This window comes from Sinocyclocheilus rhinocerous, unplaced genomic scaffold (genome assembly GCF_001515625.1).
Source record: "Sinocyclocheilus rhinocerous isolate Xijiao unplaced genomic scaffold, SAMN03320098_v1.1 scaffold2154, whole genome shotgun sequence".
Taxonomy (NCBI): domain Eukaryota; kingdom Metazoa; phylum Chordata; class Actinopteri; order Cypriniformes; family Cyprinidae; genus Sinocyclocheilus; species Sinocyclocheilus rhinocerous.
Genome location: NW_015635517.1, coordinates 75,074 through 94,350, shown reverse-complemented (window position 1 = coordinate 94,350; position 19,277 = coordinate 75,074). Strand labels below are relative to the sequence as shown.

Sequence of the window (19,277 nt, the reverse complement as noted above, 5' to 3'; positions counted from 1 at the left end):
GCTTCTGTTCAAAAACAACAAGGGCGCTTGTCGGCTTCTGCAGTAAAACTCGCGATGCCTTAAAAGTGGACAAAACCAGCTTTTTTGACAAAACGTGTTTAGGGTTCAGATCGCGCTATGTGGAGAATAATGCACGGCAATCAGCTCATTTTTTTTAAAGTGGCGTTTATCGGTTTTTGCAAATGAGCTCTTCATTTGTTAAAATTTGGCATGTTAAGGCATAAACTAAAGCTTTGCTATAAGCGAAGTGTCTTAATGTGCCATGTTCGGATTAAACGTAAAGATCACTACACAAGTCACTACCTTTATGGTGCATTTTGAATAACCGTTTTGACATTTTCTTTTGTGATCCACAAAAGTAATGAAGGTTTGGAGCGACATGAAGGTGAGAAAATGAGAAAATAATGACTCAGTTGTATTTTTGCACGGACTTTCTTTGTGCTAAATTTCAAACCAGCGTTCAAAACGTTTATTTGGTTTTGCTAGTTGAAGCATTTCATTCTGTTGTGATTTCTTGACTGACAGGTTGCCTGGGACCGTGGGCCGGCGCTCTTTCCCCTCAGCTGGAGAGCCCATCACATGCTTTTGAACAGAATGTTCTGGTTTTTCATTTCTCTCCATGATGAATAAAATAGCAGAACATTGTGACCCCGGCTCAGCTTGGGGGCCATCCGTTTATTAGCCGGAAACATAGTGTGTATTTCGCTTCTTAAAATGGATTGATACTTTTCCGTCTAGTTTTGGATAACATGTCTTGTTATATTACGCAAGTCTTGTGTACTTCTCCGCTGGATTTCTCCTCCAAGGCTGCGAAATGAGTTTTGTTCTTAATACCTTTAATCTTATTTGGACCTCGTCTCCCACACGCTATATCTTTTGTCACTTTCAACACTCCCCTCCCTGTCTTTCTCCCTCAGTCTGTGTCTGTCGCCGCCTCCAGGTCTTGGCTCCTTTATTAAGAAAAGAAAATAAGAGCGAGGAAGCCTGCGAAAATTTCTGCGCCAAATTCCCCAGCACATTGAGGGGGAGCGGTGTGTGTCGTGGTGAGAAGCGAATGACCTCCGCCGGCTGAGCTCGGATAATTAAGTGTGCATGCATAGCAGAACCGAGTCAAAAAGTGCGAGACGGAGCAGCCGTCGCAATATGTTCTCACTTTATTAACATTTCTGAGTAAAATGTAAAACAGACAAGGACTAGACGCTGTTCTACATATAGCTGGTGTGATGGTCTTTTTTTAAAGTTGAAAACTATTAAGCTATTTTGAAACGCCTGTAACTTAAAGAGCCAGATTTAAACTGCACATATTAGACTGGAGCTTTCAAAGAGCTCGGTCCAACGCCACGGCTCAAAACCTAAAACAAGCACCGCTAACCAGAGTTTAACCTTGCGAGTATTGATTGTTTTATCTATCTCCCTCATTCCCGTTTGTTTAGTACCGCCGTATTCCCCGGCATTCAGCCCACTTTAAACTCCCCCAACCTATCTGAACCTCCCTACGCAAACCTGTGTGCCGTGGGCTCACAAAATTACAGGAATCGATTTGGAAGCTGTCCACACTCAAAACGCCTCTGCCATGAAACACCAACACAATTCCTACTCCATGAAGACTACAGTATATGTGTGTGAGTGTGTGTGTGAGAGTGTGTGAAGTGAGTGAGCGAGCGAGCACAAGCATCAAAACTGAGTAGCTTCGGTCTCTGTTGCTAGGCAAAATCATGAGCAAATTAAATCAAATCATATCAACACAAAAACAGTAGCTGCATACATCTCTGTGATTGGGATAAAATGAACTTAAATGGCTATTAAAGCGACTTGACTGATCAATGCTACAGACATACATCTAACAAATTACATGATATTTGGGTTGTTATTTATAGTATTTTGTCTAATTACATTTACTAGGCTTTGTGATTGTCTTTCTCAAATGTTTTAAGCAATAAACCATGGTCGTTTTGTATTTTAGTTAACTTAAGTTCAATAGTTCACAAAAAATAAGTATTGTCATTATTTACTCACCCACATGTCAATCAAACCTGACTTTCCTTCTTGCATGAAACATAAATGAAGATATTTTGAATAATGTTCAAGCTGCTCTTTTCCATGCAACAAAATTATAATTGATGGATTGAGAAAAAACAAATCCACAAAATGACCATTGAAGTAGTCATATATTCAAATTTTTCACAAATATATTTATTAAACTATGGTATGTTTTAGCACTAACTAATTGCTATAGGCAAAGTGTCTCATCATGTCATGTTTGAATTAAACGCAAAGAAGAACACAACACTCAAGTCACTACCTTTATGGTGCTTTTTGAAGCTTTTTGAGATCCACAAAAGTCATAAAGGTTTGGGATGACATGAAGGTGAGAAAATGAGAAAATAATGACTCAGTTGTATTTTTGCACGGACTTTCTTTGTGCTAAATTTCAAACCAGCGTTCAAAACGTTTATTTGGTTTTGCTAGTTGAAGCATTTCATTCTGTTGTGATTTCTTGACTGACAGGTTGCCTGGGACCGTGGGCCGGCGCTCTTTCCCCTCAGCTGGAGAGCCCATCACATGCTTTTGAACAGAATGTTCTGGTTTTTCATTTCTCTCCATGATGAATAAAATAGCAGAACATTGTGACCCCGGCTCAGCTTGGGGGCCATCCAGTTGTTAAAACAATATCCTCTACCTCAGGTCTCTCAGGAATTTTTGGATGTATGGGTCCAAATTCCAGTCCAAGTTCAAATTCCACATCTGATAATAAAAGCTGGATACTGGAGTATTTTCGGTGTCAGCACTTGGCCAGCCCCGAACAAAGGCAGAAGTTTCACTTTCTGAAAAGAGTCTCTTTTTTTATTTTTTTGAAACACAACCCTACCAACATGATAGGGACTCCTTGCAGTTAAAAAGTCATGCATTCTCAAAAACAAAGGTGAACTAAGCAACTTTTTGTTAATAAGTAATTGATTTGACTTTATACTAACACCCATGGGGCGTCATGTGCCTTTTTTTAAAGGGGTACCAGTGGCACTCCAGCCTCACTTCTTTCCCTAACCTAATTAATGAATGAATGAGGCAAACCCTTCCCTAAGTAAATCTGCACCTGAAAAGTAATCAGTAGCAACTGAGTTTTACAGAAAAGCTATTTCTTTTATGTGACATAAAAAAAGTATTAAAGGGGTCATATGATGTTGCTAAAAAGAACATTATTTTGTGTATTTGGTGTAATGACGAGACAAAAACATTAAAACCCATTATAAACGAGGCATTTGTTGCATCCAGTGGCATCCTGAGTGAGCGGAGGCCGGCGGGCTGAGTGAGGAACGGCGGGTGGGCTTGAGAACGGCGCGACACCAAGAGCTTGTAACACTCCAAAGAGAAAGGAAAAATTTAAATCGCATCATATGACCCCTTTAAATGTTTTGAGTAACAAGGTAGTGATTAGACGATGATCTTCTGGAATTCTCAAATTATTTATAGAAGGTGTGACTCAACTGACCCATCGTAAGGACCTGGACCCCCTTAGTTACTGTTGCTATGTCCAACAAGACATGATACTCTCAAAAATACATTGCGGAGCAAAGAGGACACTAACAACGTGCCAACAGACAAGAGAGAGCAGGTTACTTTTGCTATAAACAAAGTCTCAGCTTTCAAATTTTGTCATTTTTTAGAAATTCAAACAATAAATACAGTTTTACGGCTCTTATATCTAATGTGTCGTGACAGATCGCTGTAGGGCATCAGTTCAAGTGGCACATTAACCCATCATCTCTTCCTCTTTGCTAGTTATAGCATGAAATAAACATGAATGAACATCAGAAGGTATCTTGTTTCAACCGCGGAAACATCACATCAAAACACACAATTTTTTAAGTCCAAGTCCACCAACATTAATCTACTCTCCTGTCTGGTTTGTTTGTCGGACAAAATGGCAAAAATGTTGTGTTATGATTGGTCAGATTGCCAGTCAAACTCCTGGCTAAGGGTGAACTCGACTGACCAAATTTTTTCACATGAATGGCAGACTTCTGAGAGCCAAAATATCATAGTAGTACTGCTAATGTTTAGATAATAATAAGAAGAAAAAGATGATGATGAAGCAGCAGCATTAGGTGACAATATATAATAATATTCTATATTTATTAATAATAGTAACAATGATAATAATAATAATGATAATAAGTAGTATTAGTACAGTGAATATATTTTACCACCTAGTTATTAATAATAATAACATAATAATAATGTAATAACAATGTAACAAACAAAGAAGAATAGAGCTATTATTATCCAAATTATTATTGTTGTGGATATAAAAAAGAAAAAAGTACAGTAAATGACTGGTCATGTGATAATTCCAGAAACTATGAGGACCCGCCTGATATAGAATGAAAATGATAATTGATGCGGAGCCTTCATTTTCAATTGTACATCAATTTTAACATGTAGTTGAAAGTATAATTAATTAAATTACGTGTAAACCTTGAATGAGAAACTTAGGAGACTTAAGGAGAAACTTAATTTGCTTAGGGCACCTATCAAGGGGTAAGGTGATTCTTACCTGTGTTATTATTTGTGGCTGGGTAGTCAGCTGCCTGCATACTGCCCTTGCAGTAATGCTTTTGACTGCAGCTTTAACCAGTCCGGTAGAAAGAGGGTTGCTGTGTGACCTCCATTTTGGATCCTCCGGTTCAGCTTGTGTGTGACAGTTACTCTATAAACCCTCTGGGCAAGGAAGTGCTGGATTTGCTAAATGACCAGTTAAAAAAAACTCACTGTGGTAAAAATGCTTGCTAAACAAGGGATCCTATCCTCCAAGCCATGGATATGCAGCCATGGCCAACTGTGCAAAGTTTCACTCTAGAGCTTGGAAGTGTTTGAACTGTCTTTCTTTCCACTTTTCAGGCTTGGCATGTGAGTGACACAGATGCACATAGGCACCGTCATAGCCAATGTGCCAGGGGTGTCATCCTTCTTTAGGAGTGCTGGAGTTTCATCTTAGGAGAAACTGTGGAGAAAAGAGAAAAGGAGAATACTGGTTAACACGATTATATTTGAACAAGTGATTCCCGTTCCCCTTGGCTGGTTCATTTCGGAAGAGAGCCATATGGAAGGCTGCACTGGAGAAACAACCTTCTTTATTTGTTCAGATGCAAAAACACAGCAGGGTGGCACTTTGAAGTCTGGAGATAAATATAACTGGGGGTGGCGTGCACACCTCTGAAAGTAAAATCATCTCCACTTCAAACACAACAGGGAGAAGAGAAGCCCGCTCAACAAGAAAAGGCAAACGAAACATTGTTAGCAAAAAGTACAAATGTGTAGCAAAGAGACAAAGCAAATAATATGGATATGTGTAGGTCAGCTCTGGGCAGGGCAGTCTGGGTTTGCTGGCTCTAATCCATCAACGCACCACATGTGACAGTCAAGCCGTTAGGAACTAGAGACTCTATAGACATCTATGGTAGAGGTCTGCATGGATGTTACATTGACCCTAAAGTCTAGGGATATTTTCAAAATTGAATGTCTTAAAAGGGAGGGTCTAATGCTATTTCATGCTTTCTGAGTTATTTACAAAATTTTAAGAAGTTGAATTCCCACGCTAAACATGACCAAAATTTCAACAATTTGGACACATGACAGAGTATTTCTGTGCCAAATACACTCCTGGGTTCGTACAAGTTTCGGAAAGTGTGTTTGTTTGTTCCCATCATTTCGGTGATGAATGTTTTATAAACTAGGCCCAGTTTGATTCTGGATTTGCACATCGTTTGAAACTGAAAGATGGAGCGGTCCCAGCGATAAAAGGCCCCGGTCACGATTCGGAACTGCAGGCAATAAGTGAAACGGCATTAAATTTCTGTGTTTTGTTGGCAATCGGCGCGCAAGTGCGCTTGACTCTTTAGCTCCGCCCACGGCACACCTCCAGGAGCTCAGCTGCTTTCGGAGAGAATCGTAAAGCTGTATCTTTCTTTTATAAATATGATAAAACTAAAGACTCTTTGGAGATATGAAGAATGCAATACTACTTTATAGGTACTCAAGGGTTAACATGAGATTGAGCTAAACTGTGTGTTCTGTCCCCTTTAACGACTAGTTGGTTTAAGGTTCACTCTACCCCGACTGGACATGTTTCATAAGGTGCATTCTGACATTCATAAACAGCTTAGATGAAGCACAATAGAATGGAAGTGGAGGTATTTAAAAGTTGGACTATTTTTAACCTGACATATTGTCTTAAAAGTGCAACCCTTATGGATGCACAAAAGCAGCACAAGAAGCAAAGCAATAGACAAAGACATCTATCTGAATGCGGAAGGCTGTGGCAATAATAAAAGCAATGTGAAAAGGCTGAAACCAGGCCATAAAAAAGGCTCTGTGACCTGACTGACCAAATCAGTGCTGTCAAAGTTTAACACCGTCTTCCAATAGTTCAACTTTTACAAATGCACCTCAAGACCTCTGCATTCTGTTCCATTCTGCTACACTCAGTCCAAATGTTTTCAAACTGAAGAACTATGTGAACGCTCATTAAAAAAGATGTCTGCTTGCTGTCTGGTGAACATGACCCTAAGGCTGCAAAATTATACAAAGCTCAGGGTTGAGAAAACCGACTGGTTTTAAAAAATATTTAGGTTTTTACGTCTCTGAACAGGAGACCGACTACTAATTTGTGTACGCAGATTGGCACAGACAGTGTGTTTAACTGTCTAATTTGAACAACAGTGGAGTTGGAGATCGATAAGGATGTGGAAGAAGGAGTGTGAGTGAAGTTTTCTTTTTGTCCCTAGGACAGAGTTTGTTCATTGTTTGACTGACAGCTCCGATATCAGCCAGCATGCACAAGCCAAGACGCTCCCTCGCTCCTCTCCTTCTTCTTGAAGACAATTCCTCCTTGTGTCAGCATTCTATGCGACGGATATCGCTCTGGAGATCGGCCAGTGTGCCGCGGCGCGCTGTGATGAACTGAAAATGGAAGATAAGGCCTCAGAGCAACAACTGCAGTGGATATAGAGTAATGCGAAGGACTGATCTGCATAATTTCTGCTACTTACTGTTTCAAGTGACTCTTGTACTTTCTAAAACTTTTTTTTAGAAGCTGACACCATCCGGAAATCCTTGTACAGAAAAACTAGGTATGTCACTTTGCAGCACACAAATCATTCATATAAGTACATCTGACCACCGATCTGTTCTACAGGCCACGTCTTGTTCCTCGAAACTAGGCCAAGAAAGCACATCTGAAGCTGAGGCTATCCAAGAGATATATAAATGCATTTTAGTCATGACTGAATGATAAACAAAAGGTTTTGTGAGACAGGAATCTTGAGGCTCAGCTTTGACATAATACACTGACTAATCCTTGCATTCTCCCGTCAATTGCTGCCCATACATTCCCATTATGACAGCCACATGGCAACGCTTTCCTTTGAGACGAGAAACGCCATAGGGCATGTTGCTCTTCTGACATTGATTAACGATCTAACAACTTCCCACCGTGCCTGATAAAGGCAGTTTGGCTGAGGGGCAACACACAAGCGCACACACACAAACACATATACAGTGAAGATGAAACCTCCACCCACAGACTATCGTCGTTCCACTTACAGCCACGGTGTGGAGACCTGTGTGAAAACATTTCAGGGCTATTTCGACTGAGCATGTGACAAATAAAACTTGCACTTTGAGGAATGATGTATTCTAGACCTGAACAAGCAGGAACCCTTTAGGGGGAGAGATGGATGACGGATGTTTGATGGTAGTAGGGGACCAGGCTATTGGCACCACTGGGATAATGTAGCTTAATATTTAAAGATCTTGGCTGGTAACAAAAATATTGTAGGTTAAAGAGTTGATTCAAGAATTACCACCCTTATGCAGTCCCTTCCCAGGATGCTACAGGTGTATTTTAAATCACCTTGGATAAAACTAAATGACAAAATAGTAAATTAGACATTAGCATTGCAGGTCAGACACTTGAATATAATTCCTGCAGTAACTGAGAGCCAAAGTACAGACCTGAGCAAAGGCTTGACATAAGAGAATTTATGGAGGTTAAACACAGGTCAAGTGCCGGTATTCTGGATGCACTCAGGGGGGCTTTAGGAAGACGCAAGTAGGCCAGCAAGAAGTGAGTTGTATTAGCCGAGCCATGAAATAACTACTGCCTTGATGAGGAGCTTAATAGAGCAGTGGCCAAGAAAGGCAAAATTGCAGACCATAAAGCACTGAGAATGGCCAGTTGTTGTAGTGTGGTCAGCAAAGTCTAGGGTGAGTCCTACTGTTTTCAGGAAACTGGGAAAGAAGACTGTAATTGACCTTCTATTGAGTTGAGGGAGGTTCTTGGCTCAAAAGAAGAGTTAAGTTCAAGGTAAATGAGTCGGCAACCAGTTTGATATGTCAGAAAGGCATGCCAAGATCCCCTATAAGGTGTAGAGACAGATAGGAGGAAATGAGACGTGCTGAGAATAAGCAGCATACTGTATGACGAGCAATGAATGCATTACAGCTCTGAGTGCAAATGAGAAAAGTATGGGGCCAAGTATCGAACCCTGTGGTACCCCAAAGCTGAAGATACAACAATTGTTGTAAAGTTGGTCCATCTTCCATGACATGACAGACTACCATAGTACATATTTATTGTTCTTGTTTGGTATTGGCTAAACGTACTGTGCGAGTCTGCCATGTCGTGGAAGATGGACCAATTTTACAACCATTGCTGCCTGCACATGCACACCACAACCTATAAAACACAAGTTCTCCTAGACGCTCACCTAAACCCCACTTCACTGCAATTTTATGTTATTACATAGACATACGAGCACTTCACTAGCAGCATACTGCTCACACCTCACCTGGGAGCTGATTAAGAACATAAATTGAGAGTGAGGAGCCTAACTGTGTTTACAAGATTAAACTTTCTTGTGTCTGAAGAGAGTGTAATCAGAGGAGTTCCCACCACTGCATTGCCTGTGTGCTGTTGCTATGGCCTTTCACTGTCAATAGGCAGGAATGAACTTGCCGGAATTTACAGAGACTTATTTGCCTACAAATGATCTTTCAGTTTCACTATGTCCCCTTATGACCCAAGCCGACTGAGAGTCCCTAACCCTAATTCCTGACCCTAATCTTAATCTTAGATTTGTCTCTGGCAACACTTAGGATAACCTCCTCACTCACAGTCCCAACACTTTATGTAACCAGCTGTCTTATGTAACCACACATACTCAACAGCCAGTGTGCGAATTATACAATGAATTTCAGAAAAGTCAACTTTTTAAAAGCTAGATTTCAGGACACAATTTATTGAGGTATTACACGTCTCATGCAACCCAAATTGCCTTCTGCACCCACACCAAACATCAATCTTGAGGACTTTTTTTTTTTTTAATAAAACACTTTTCATGTTACTTTTTATATAATCATAATCCAAAAAAATTAAAGACCAATAGTTTCCAACTACAAAGGGGGCATCATTTCGTCTCCCTGAGGGCACCAAGCAGTGATTTTTACTGAAGATGACCTTCCATCTAGCTTCTTTGGCACCAGGTGAAAATTCACCCTCTAAATAACTTGTAACCTAACTTTTTTTGGTTATAGAAAAATTTGGACATTTGGAACACTCCTAAAACATTCTTTTTGTAATATAAAGAAAAAATGTTTAGTTTTGCTTTCATCACCTCACCTATAGGCTTTAAGTAGGTGGGTCAAACCACCCCAATTCACACCCAATTTAACAGCCTTTAAGTAACTGCCATCAGCATCAAAAAGAATAGAGACTGTTATAAGCACTCATGCTGTTCAGCCAATATTTGGCATAGTTCCTGTTTTTGGCGTAGGAGTGCCCACGTAATAACCCAGCAAGAATATTTGATGAATCTTTTACCTTACGTAAGGTCCCAAAACCCATCATCGTCTCCCTATCTGCTCTCCCATGAAGGATTTCCTTCTCACTTCCCCTTCATTCTGTTGTTCTTTATTATAAGGAGCTGTGAATCAGCCGGATGTGCCAACCTCAGATTTCATCCTCTCAGGCATATTCTGCCACCTAAACAGTGCTCATACACACACTGATACAAACACAAACCTGCAGATAACCAGCAGGACCTATTTATAAAGCATCCACCTACTCTCAGACTACAATTTTTAATATTTCTCTTTTTTTACCACTTGGCCATCCTGAACTGGACAGACACTCATACACACCTGTTGTCCTCAGCGACCACTGATTCATTACAATCCTGCCATGCACCCAGTGTGACACAAGCCTTTTGCCTTCTCCATTAGATGAGTCACAGCTCAATTAAACCTCCCCTGCCAGACAGACACACACACAATTGAAGCAGGCTGAGCGCTCAGGAGGGTGGCACTGGCTATAGCAGGCCTGGCCTCAGGCAAATGTCTCTTCCAGACTTTTGACTATCACCATAAAGTCGGGTCCACTTTGCAGCTTTTTCTGGCCGAGAATTGCCCAAACACGCATGATGTAACAAAGCGGCAAGCAATAAATATAAATCCAGGGCTTGCTGGGGTGAGTGTTTCACTCACATTTGCAATTAAAAATAGATGCATGCGAACTGTAAAACATATTTAGCAGCACATGTGTGAATAAAAAAGCTCCTGCAGGTCATTAAAAAGAAAAAAAAAACAGTTTTATGAAATTTAAGGTCCTAAAAACTCTTGAATATGTCTTAAATGGTATAACGATCATTTTAAGAGGTCTTAAATTTTGGGATAGACAAACAGGAATTACAATACAGCCTAATGTGATTAAACTTCAAAAGTCTATGACTTAATTAAGAAAATATGAGTGCTGCACTTTTCAAAGTAAAAACGCGGCACTGTTGCACATTTTACAGGCTCACAGTTTCAGAGCGGTTCACAATAAATTAAAACAGCGTATTTACGCCAATAGACTGCTGGTCATGAATTGTTACTTTATAATCTTTAAACCGAAATACACTGTAGATGGTTGTAAGAGTGCATATTGTATCTCCCTCCTCTATTTGAATGAACAGTCAGCAACAGTAAAAAATAAATATTTCAAAATAATAGTCCCGGTGTACTTCAGATTTGTCCCGCATTATGCATAATGTTTTGTTGTCATTGTTTCTTGGTTATTACTGGTATTTTGGTTACACAAAAAAACTGTATCTGGCATTTATATCAAAATAAGCTCTTGTAGTTTTTGTCTAAGATGCTATGTCTCAGGGAGGGAAAGACTAATAGCATTAGTTAATATACACGAGTTTCACAATTTGAGTTGAATTACTGAAATAAATGAACTTTTCCACGACATTCTAATTTATTGAGATGCACCTGTATTAAATATATAGATTTTACTAACATCGGCACAATAATCTGTTTCAGTGAAATCTCACTGGTCCAAAAATGATCATTGTAGCAGCACAGTATCTTGTAAACACATTTGTTTCCAAGTAAAAACCTGTGCCCTCTGACCCCGGGAACTGGGGAAGCAAAGCCAGCCAATCAGAACGCAGCTTGAGATTTTACCAAGTGCTTGCCATTTTTATGGCTGATACTCATCAGAGGATGTTTCCTGTGTGAAACAAAGCATGAAAAAGACTGACAGTCCCAGAACTGTTGTGTCTGTGTGTGTACTGTCTGTATTTGCGTCTTAGATTTCGAATATGTGTATCTTCGTATTGTGCCGGGGTCTCATTATTGTCTGGATGTGTGTGTGCACAGGGGTTCAGGGCTGAGAATGTCTCTGTGGTGCTTGCCTCATCTGCCAGCATCAAGATTGATTTATCAAGACACAGAGAACGAGGCAACACCCCCCTTACGCCATCTTTCTGTCTCTCTCAAAAAGTCCCAAAAACACCCCCACCCCCGCCACAATCAAATTTTCCCCTCGGACAAGTGCTTTGCAGCCAGCGCTAGACACCGTCTCACACACTCTCATGCAGGGTGGGGGCCACTGGGGGGGACTGGCACAGAGGGGAATCATAACACTTGATGCTAGCGGAGCATGTTGGAGGTAAACAGCAACATTTTCTCTTTTATTTCATTTACGACAATAAAATATGGAAATAAAAAGCGTGGGAGGATGTGTCTCCCCCTCCCTGTGCAAAAACTTCCGTCTCTCGCCTGCATCATTATCCGTCTGTGTAGTTTTCAATCAGCTGGCGAGACAGAGAGCTCACAGGGGAAAGAAAAGCCAGCAGAACATTTTTAATCTCTGCTGTGTTCCTGAGGAGGAAAAAAAAGCACAAAAAAAATAGGAATGAAAAGGCAGAGACTGAGTGTTGCAGTGTGGGTTGAGTTATGACAGGGGCTTTTTCCTTCACAAAAAAGTACTGTGCCGATATCATAGTTCAGAAAAGTAACAGCATGGTATGTTGATACATACCATAGTACCCATAATTATTGAACTGGACAAATTGATAGTTTCATTATCAGCGTCGGTTTGGCTGATTAGCAGGAGTGCTCTTTGAATCTTTTCCAAAATCTATTGACAGCCTTTTTAACAACTAAAAAATATTTTTGGTAAATTATTTGGTAAATATTGCTTAAAATAAGTGTTGATTTCATTTTATGTGTATTATATCTATATTAGTAGGGTCCCAAATAAACACTCTCTAAGTGCCAAATGCAAACAAAAAATTGGCTTAGGTGAATAAATAAGTTGGCTGGTAACTTTATTGGGAACGGAAACAATTTATGATTTAAGTTGAACTGAAGAAAAATATTCTGACCCTCGTTGATGTAAGAGATAAGAGCGTTTCAAGGTTTACAAACGGTCTATCAAATAAAACATATGGAGTGCCTGACTTTGAAAAAAACTTCCATCAATAAGTTTATCTAGGATATTTAAAGGGATAGTTCACCCAAAAATGAAAATTCTGTCATTAATTACTCACCCTCATGTCGTTCCAAACCCATAAGACCTTTGTTCATCTTCGCAAAACAAATTAAGATATTTTTGATGAAATCTGAGAGCTTTCTGACCCTCCATAGACAGCAAGGGAACTGACACATTCAAGGCCCAGAAAGGTAGTAAGGCCATTATTAAAATAGTCCATGTGACATCCGTAGTTTAACCGCAATTTTATGAAGCTACGAGAATATTTTTTTTGTGCAAAAATAATTATTTTATTCAGCAATTTCTTCTCTTCCGTGTCAGTCTTTGCCACATGTTCACAAGAGTACCATGATGCATGCGTGTGGTGCTGCTGAGGCAGGAGCCGGCATTGTGACGTAGAGCGTCCATCTCTCTTAGTTCATCGTCTGTATAGTCTGGTTCAAATAAGTAAGGCTATAGGCAAAAAATTGCAAGTCATCCTCTCTGTCAAACTCTTCAGTCATGTTTATGAAGACTGTTTTATGTACAGTGTGCATCTTCTTCTGCTTGTAAACAAGGTGCAGTGTATGCGTCGTGGTACTCTCGTGAATGAGTGTCGAAGACTGACACGGAAGAGAAGAAATTGAATAAAGTCATTATTTTTGTTTTCTTTGCACACAAAAAGTATTCTCGTAGCTTCGTAAAATTACGGTTGAGCCACTGATGTCACATGGACTATTTTAATGATGCCCTTACTACCGTTCTGGGCCTTGAACGTGTCAGTTGTGTTGCTGTCTATGCAGGGACAGAAAGCTCTCGGTTTTCATCAAAAATATCTTAATTTGTGTTCTGAAGATGAACAAAGGTCTTACAGGTTTGGAACAACATGAGGGTAAGTAATTAATGACAGAATTTTTATTTTTGGGTGAACTATCCCTTTAAGTTAAGTTTTTCTCTAGAACTCCATGTAGTGACGTGTGACACTACATTACTCATATTAAACCAAAATATAATGAAGAAAAGTCTTGACATTTTTGTGACAGGTGAGAGAATTTTTTGTAGCACAGGTCAACACGAACATGAAATGGGAAAAAATTTAAATGATCTTCCACACTGACTGAATCAATCATTTCTTCTGAACTTCCTGAAATGAGACAGCCTCGATGACGTATGCAGCCTTCGAATGCGACCTCCGGAGGGCGCAGCCTTCTAAATGAGACACAGCTATTGTCATGTTAGAATAGAAAAGGGTCCTGTCCAAAATGTTAAAATGTGTTAAAGTGATCAAATTAGAAGCACACAATTCCCTAGAATATCATTATATGCTGAAACATTAAGATTTATACTCATGGAAATTACTAAAGTAGTCACACCTGACTGATGTTGGATCCCAGGTATTTACAATTTAAGAACACTAATTGTACTTCAAAAAACACCATGGCATTACAATGGAAAACATGGTTTCACCATCATACTTTTTTGGTAATTTTTTATTAGTGTTATCAAAGTTTGAGAGGTCTGTGAAGGGACTCACAGTCGAAATCTCTCCCATGCTGCAATAAAGAAAATAGGCACAATGTTCCAGAGTGTTGAAATTAGTGATCAACCGATATTGATATTTTATAACCGATACCAATTATTTGTATGTTTATGTGCCCGATAACCGATATGCATAACCGATATTTATTTACTGTTATAAAGTAAATGACTGAGTGAAGTAAGAACATACTTCACTTTGGTTTTTCCTCTTTTCAGTCATCTTTTTTTTTTTAAGTGTTGAAAATTAGCAGTCTTTCATGTTAAATTTAATCTTTATATTACAACAATAAAAAACATTTTATTTATAAAAAGCATCAACAGCAACAACACTAATATTAACAATAAGCAAAATAAATGTAGAATGTCTAATGTTTTCAAATGGAGAAAATAATTATTTATTAATAAATTAGTGTTTTCTGAGTCCGTGTCGCAAAGATGAAGACGACGATCCTGATCCTGAGAAATGCATCTTTACGGATTGTATAAAATCCGTAAAAAGAGTTTTTGTTTTTGATTCGAATTATTTAGTTTTAAAGTAGTAATGTAACGCTTTCTATAGATATATTTAGCAAGTTTTGAGGCAAGTATTCGCTGAGTTTCGGTTCATCGTTGTGAAGCGCTCCTGGCCGAAATTGCAGAAAGCACATCCTGTATGTATCCTTTATTTTATAAAAGCACAACGCTTTGTTGATATTGTATGTGCACACAAATAAAAGTAGACCCTTTACAGTTCCGAGTGATGTATTACTTCTTACCTTGATGAGCAATAATTACGGCATATTTTAAGTTGTTTCCAATGCAAGTGATCGCGCCGGCGCCTCCATGTCCTGTAAAGCGCGCTTTAGCTCTCCGCACAAACGATTAGATATGCGTCTAATAGCGCACATTTATAGGCTATAGGTAAAACATTTAAACTAACATTGTAATATGCTTGAACTGTTTTATATCTAGCCTATATATTTTATTTTAGGCAAGTCGTGATGATTTGATAAGGCTAAATTGATCAAACATAGGCTAATACGTGACTCTGACTTCACGAGACTAACGATGAGCATAGACAACCAGCGAGAGAATTAATTCAGCGCTTTTATTTCCAACATGCGCTCATTCATGGCTGCATATTATTTAATTCAGGCAAAGTTACCTCTTTATTGGGACAGGATTTGACGGATTATCTTACGTGACTCCGTGAGTTGGAGCCAAGCTGCATAAACTACATATCAGGCACATTTATAATGCATCTAATTTGTGCATAAATGGCTGTTATGTTAAATAAAATTTACTAATTATAGCAACTATATCAAGTACCTGCATGCCGTTGTTGTTGTCTCGTCTCCCCTCAGACACGCTGCAATGGCGATCCTGCGCGCAATTCTCAAAACGCCCACAAGATGGCGGCGTTTATCGGTGAATCTGATATTACAAAACCGATATCCGATTATGGTAAAATGCTTAAATATCGGGGAAAATATCGGTAAATCGATATATCGGTCGATCTCTAGTTGAAATATCAATTATTATGACTCCGGAGGACTTTAAGTTCAAGACGATGAGAGTCAGATCAGTATATCAGGAGCTGAATCAGATACTTTATCTGATACATGCTAATGCAGCCGTTTCAGCTTGATGCCTCGTTGAAGATTATATCAGAATGTGCTTGTGTCTAAAGGACAGCTTTTAAAAAAATAAAACGGTGGCTGATATGCGTCTGGTACAGCCAGACAACACGATCTTATATATCTGCAGTAGAAACTCATTCACAGCTCATTGGCTGGTGTTATTGGCTGGAGCAGTGCAGACCTGGGCTTCATTTCGTCCTTTCTAATTGACCTTCTAATTCTTGCTGACGGAGTTATTTATCAGTTTCTTTCTTAAAGGAATAGTCTACCCAAATATAAAAATTCTCAGTACAAACCCTCTATGACTTCTTTTCACTTGCGGAACACATTGGACTTTTATGGTTTTTAGAGCAAAATATATTGGTATTAATAAAAACATCCTATTTTGTGCAAAAAGACGACAGTGACTCAGGTTTGGTTTTGAGTAAATGATGAAAGAATATTCATGTTTGGGTGAGCTACCCCTTAAAATCAATCTCAGAGATAAATACACAAACAACAGAATGATAGATTTGTGCTAAAATCACCGTCTAGACAGAAAATGGGAGATTGTGAGCGTGTTTGTCTGGTGCATGAAGACATGAGGTGTCTTTGACCTTCCTATGACCCCTCAGGTGTCAGCTGAGAGTCCGTCTTTGGGGGCCGCGAGAAGACAAGGGAGAGCTGGAGAGAGTGCATGGAAAGGGCACAAGCACATTAACGTCTCAGGGTGCCAGACTACAATGAATAAAGGAGGTGATATTAAAAAAAGAGAGAAAAAGAGGTGTGAGGATGCCAAGCGCATCCGCGATAAACCCTGATAAAGTCAAATGATGTTGGGAACAGAATACTAGTGCAGTGCTTACTTTATACTGCACTCTGTGCACTGCCTACTATTTTAAAATCAGTATGTCAAAACCTACTGTTGTCAAATGTTGTCAATAGAATTTTTGTATAAAAATATTTTAACTTATGGTAGTTTGTTGAAACAAACATGATATTACTTTTGGTTAATTCGTCACTGGAAACGGAAGGTTGAGCTCATTGTCTAGTGCCCCACGCAGTGCACTCTGGATGTAAACTGCACAGTGTTTTGCCACATGTTTAGAAGGTCATTTGGTTTTCTGGGCATACTGTGCATGAAATACATGCAAAAGTTAAACTGTGTTCAGTACTGAACTGCTTACTGCATTTAATGCACAGTGCACACTGCTTATTATTTAAAACTAGCATGTGAACTAGTATGAAGTATGCAAATGTTTCAAACATACTACTTGCTGTAGCATGGTCTCATTATATTTAATATTTAATTCAAGGAGGGAGGTACAGTTGAAATCTTAAAAGTAAATGTTACATTTATTAGAAATTTTGTGTAAAAAAAAGTACATTGTTTGACAGCCTAATATTACTTCTGATTCATTCGCCAGGCTGGTATATAAGGTTACGTTGTGCATTGTGGGATACATTATTCCACACAGTGTGCTTTGGTTGAATACTGAACATTCTGACAAATCTAACCATATTTTAGGTAATTTAGGTCATTTGTGCATACTGCAAATTAAAAAAATTGCATACTGCGCACAATATACATAACTGCTAATGTATAGTATGAAAGTGCTTAAATATATAATTCACAAAATAAACACTTACTTTACTTTTTTTGTGGGGAAAAAATGACCACTGTTTTTTTGGGGTGGAACTGGGCTAGTATTACTTCTGATTCATTCATCAAACTACATTCAAAGGCCATATTGTGCATTGTGTAATACAGTAATCCATGCAGCGGAATCCATCAATCTGTTTGTTTGGAATCTTGAGAAATGTAGCATGTAATCCAGGTATTCTGTGGATACTGCAAACTGAAAAAAATTGCATAATGCACACTATATACAGTGGGTACGGAAAGTATTCAGACCCCCTTAAATTTTTCACTCTTTGTTATATTGCAGCCATTTGCTAAAATCATTTAAGTTAATTTTTTTTCCTCATTAATGTACACACAGCACCCCATATTGACAGGGCTGTATTAGATCAAGAGGGTGCTTCTACTAAATACTGAGCAGAGGGTCTGAATACTTAGGACCATGTTATATTTCAGTTTTTCTTTTTTAATAAATTTGCAAAAATGTCAACAATTCTGTGTTTTTCTGTCAATATGGGGTGCTGTGTGTACATTAATGAGGAAAAAAAATTAACTTAAATGATTTTAGCAAATGGCTGCAATATAACAAAGAGTGAAAAATTTAAGGGGGTCTGAATACTTTCCGTACCCACTGTACATTCTGAAAATGTTTAATATGAAAGTTCTGAAGGTCATATTAAAATATATATACTTTACCAAATAAATGCTTCACAAAAATAAATTTATTTTACATTTTACAAGAAATTCCAGTGGTTGGCAGACCAATCAAATATTAACTTAAAGAAATGTGGCCCATATTACTTCCGATTCATTCGTCAAACTGGAACAGAAGTATTGTGTTTAAGTTAAATATTGAATTTTGACTAAGGGAGCATGTAATCTAGGTATTCTGTGCTTACTGCAAACTGAAAATCTGCATACTACATGCAATATGCATACTGCAAATAGGTGAAGTATTGAAGGTCATATTGAGCGCATTATGGGATATAATACTCCACGTAGTGGGCTACAGTTGAATATGGAAACCTTCTGAGAGACCTAGCATGCAAACTAGGCATTCTTTGCATACTAACAAATTGGAAAGGAAGCAAGCCGTTTCAAACATACAGGTTCTATATGAGCACGGCCACATTCATGCTAGCCATTAGCAGCTGGAGTATGTACCTGTAGTTTCTGCATTACTAGTGGTGCCTAGCAGAACTACAAAAATAAAGCATGTTTTCAGTAGTGCTGTCAAATTATTAATCGCGATTAATCGCATCCAAAATAAAAGTTTTTGTTTACATAATATATGTGTGTGTACTGTGTATATTTATTATGTATATATAAATACACACACATGCAGTATGTATTTTGAAAATACTTGTATTTACATGTATATCTCAAACATCACAAAAACAGCTTTTACGGGTCTATAGTGAAGGCATGTCTCAAGAGGTAAAAGTAGTCTACTTTCAATAAAAAGTCCAAAATATCAAGAATACTTTTAACTTGAAGTTTAGCTTATTTGTCGAGAAGAAACTCCAAAAGTTTGTTGTATTGATTGAAACCCAAACATTCCATCAAATTCCTCAATCTTTTAAAAACACTGCCAGTGTTTACCCTTGTTTTACCTCATTGTCTGTCTCTGTGCATTTTGTAAGTCTAACTTTGCTTACACTTCAGTATGTGTATATATATATATATATATATATATATA

At 38.5% G+C, this 19,277-nt stretch overlaps 1 protein-coding gene across 2 annotated transcripts in view; it reads right to left on the bottom strand.

Moving 5' to 3' along the window:
• LOC107746928 (low-density lipoprotein receptor class A domain-containing protein 4-like) overlaps positions 1–19,277 on the bottom strand; it is a 92,504-nt gene that overhangs the window by 50,004 nt on the left and 23,223 nt on the right. Inside the window, exons 2-3 of one of the 2 annotated variants that reach the window (XM_016561280.1) lie at positions 4,771–5,002; positions 4,556–4,689 (exon numbers count right to left, since the gene is read on the bottom strand). In XM_016561280.1, the coding sequence (XP_016416766.1) occupies positions 4,556–4,595 (40 nt within the window). In that variant the 5' untranslated portion in view covers positions 4,596–4,689; positions 4,771–5,002. Of the gene's footprint in view, positions 1–4,555; positions 5,003–19,277 lie in introns of both variants that reach the window. The other variant, XM_016561279.1, reaches the window with a different exon arrangement.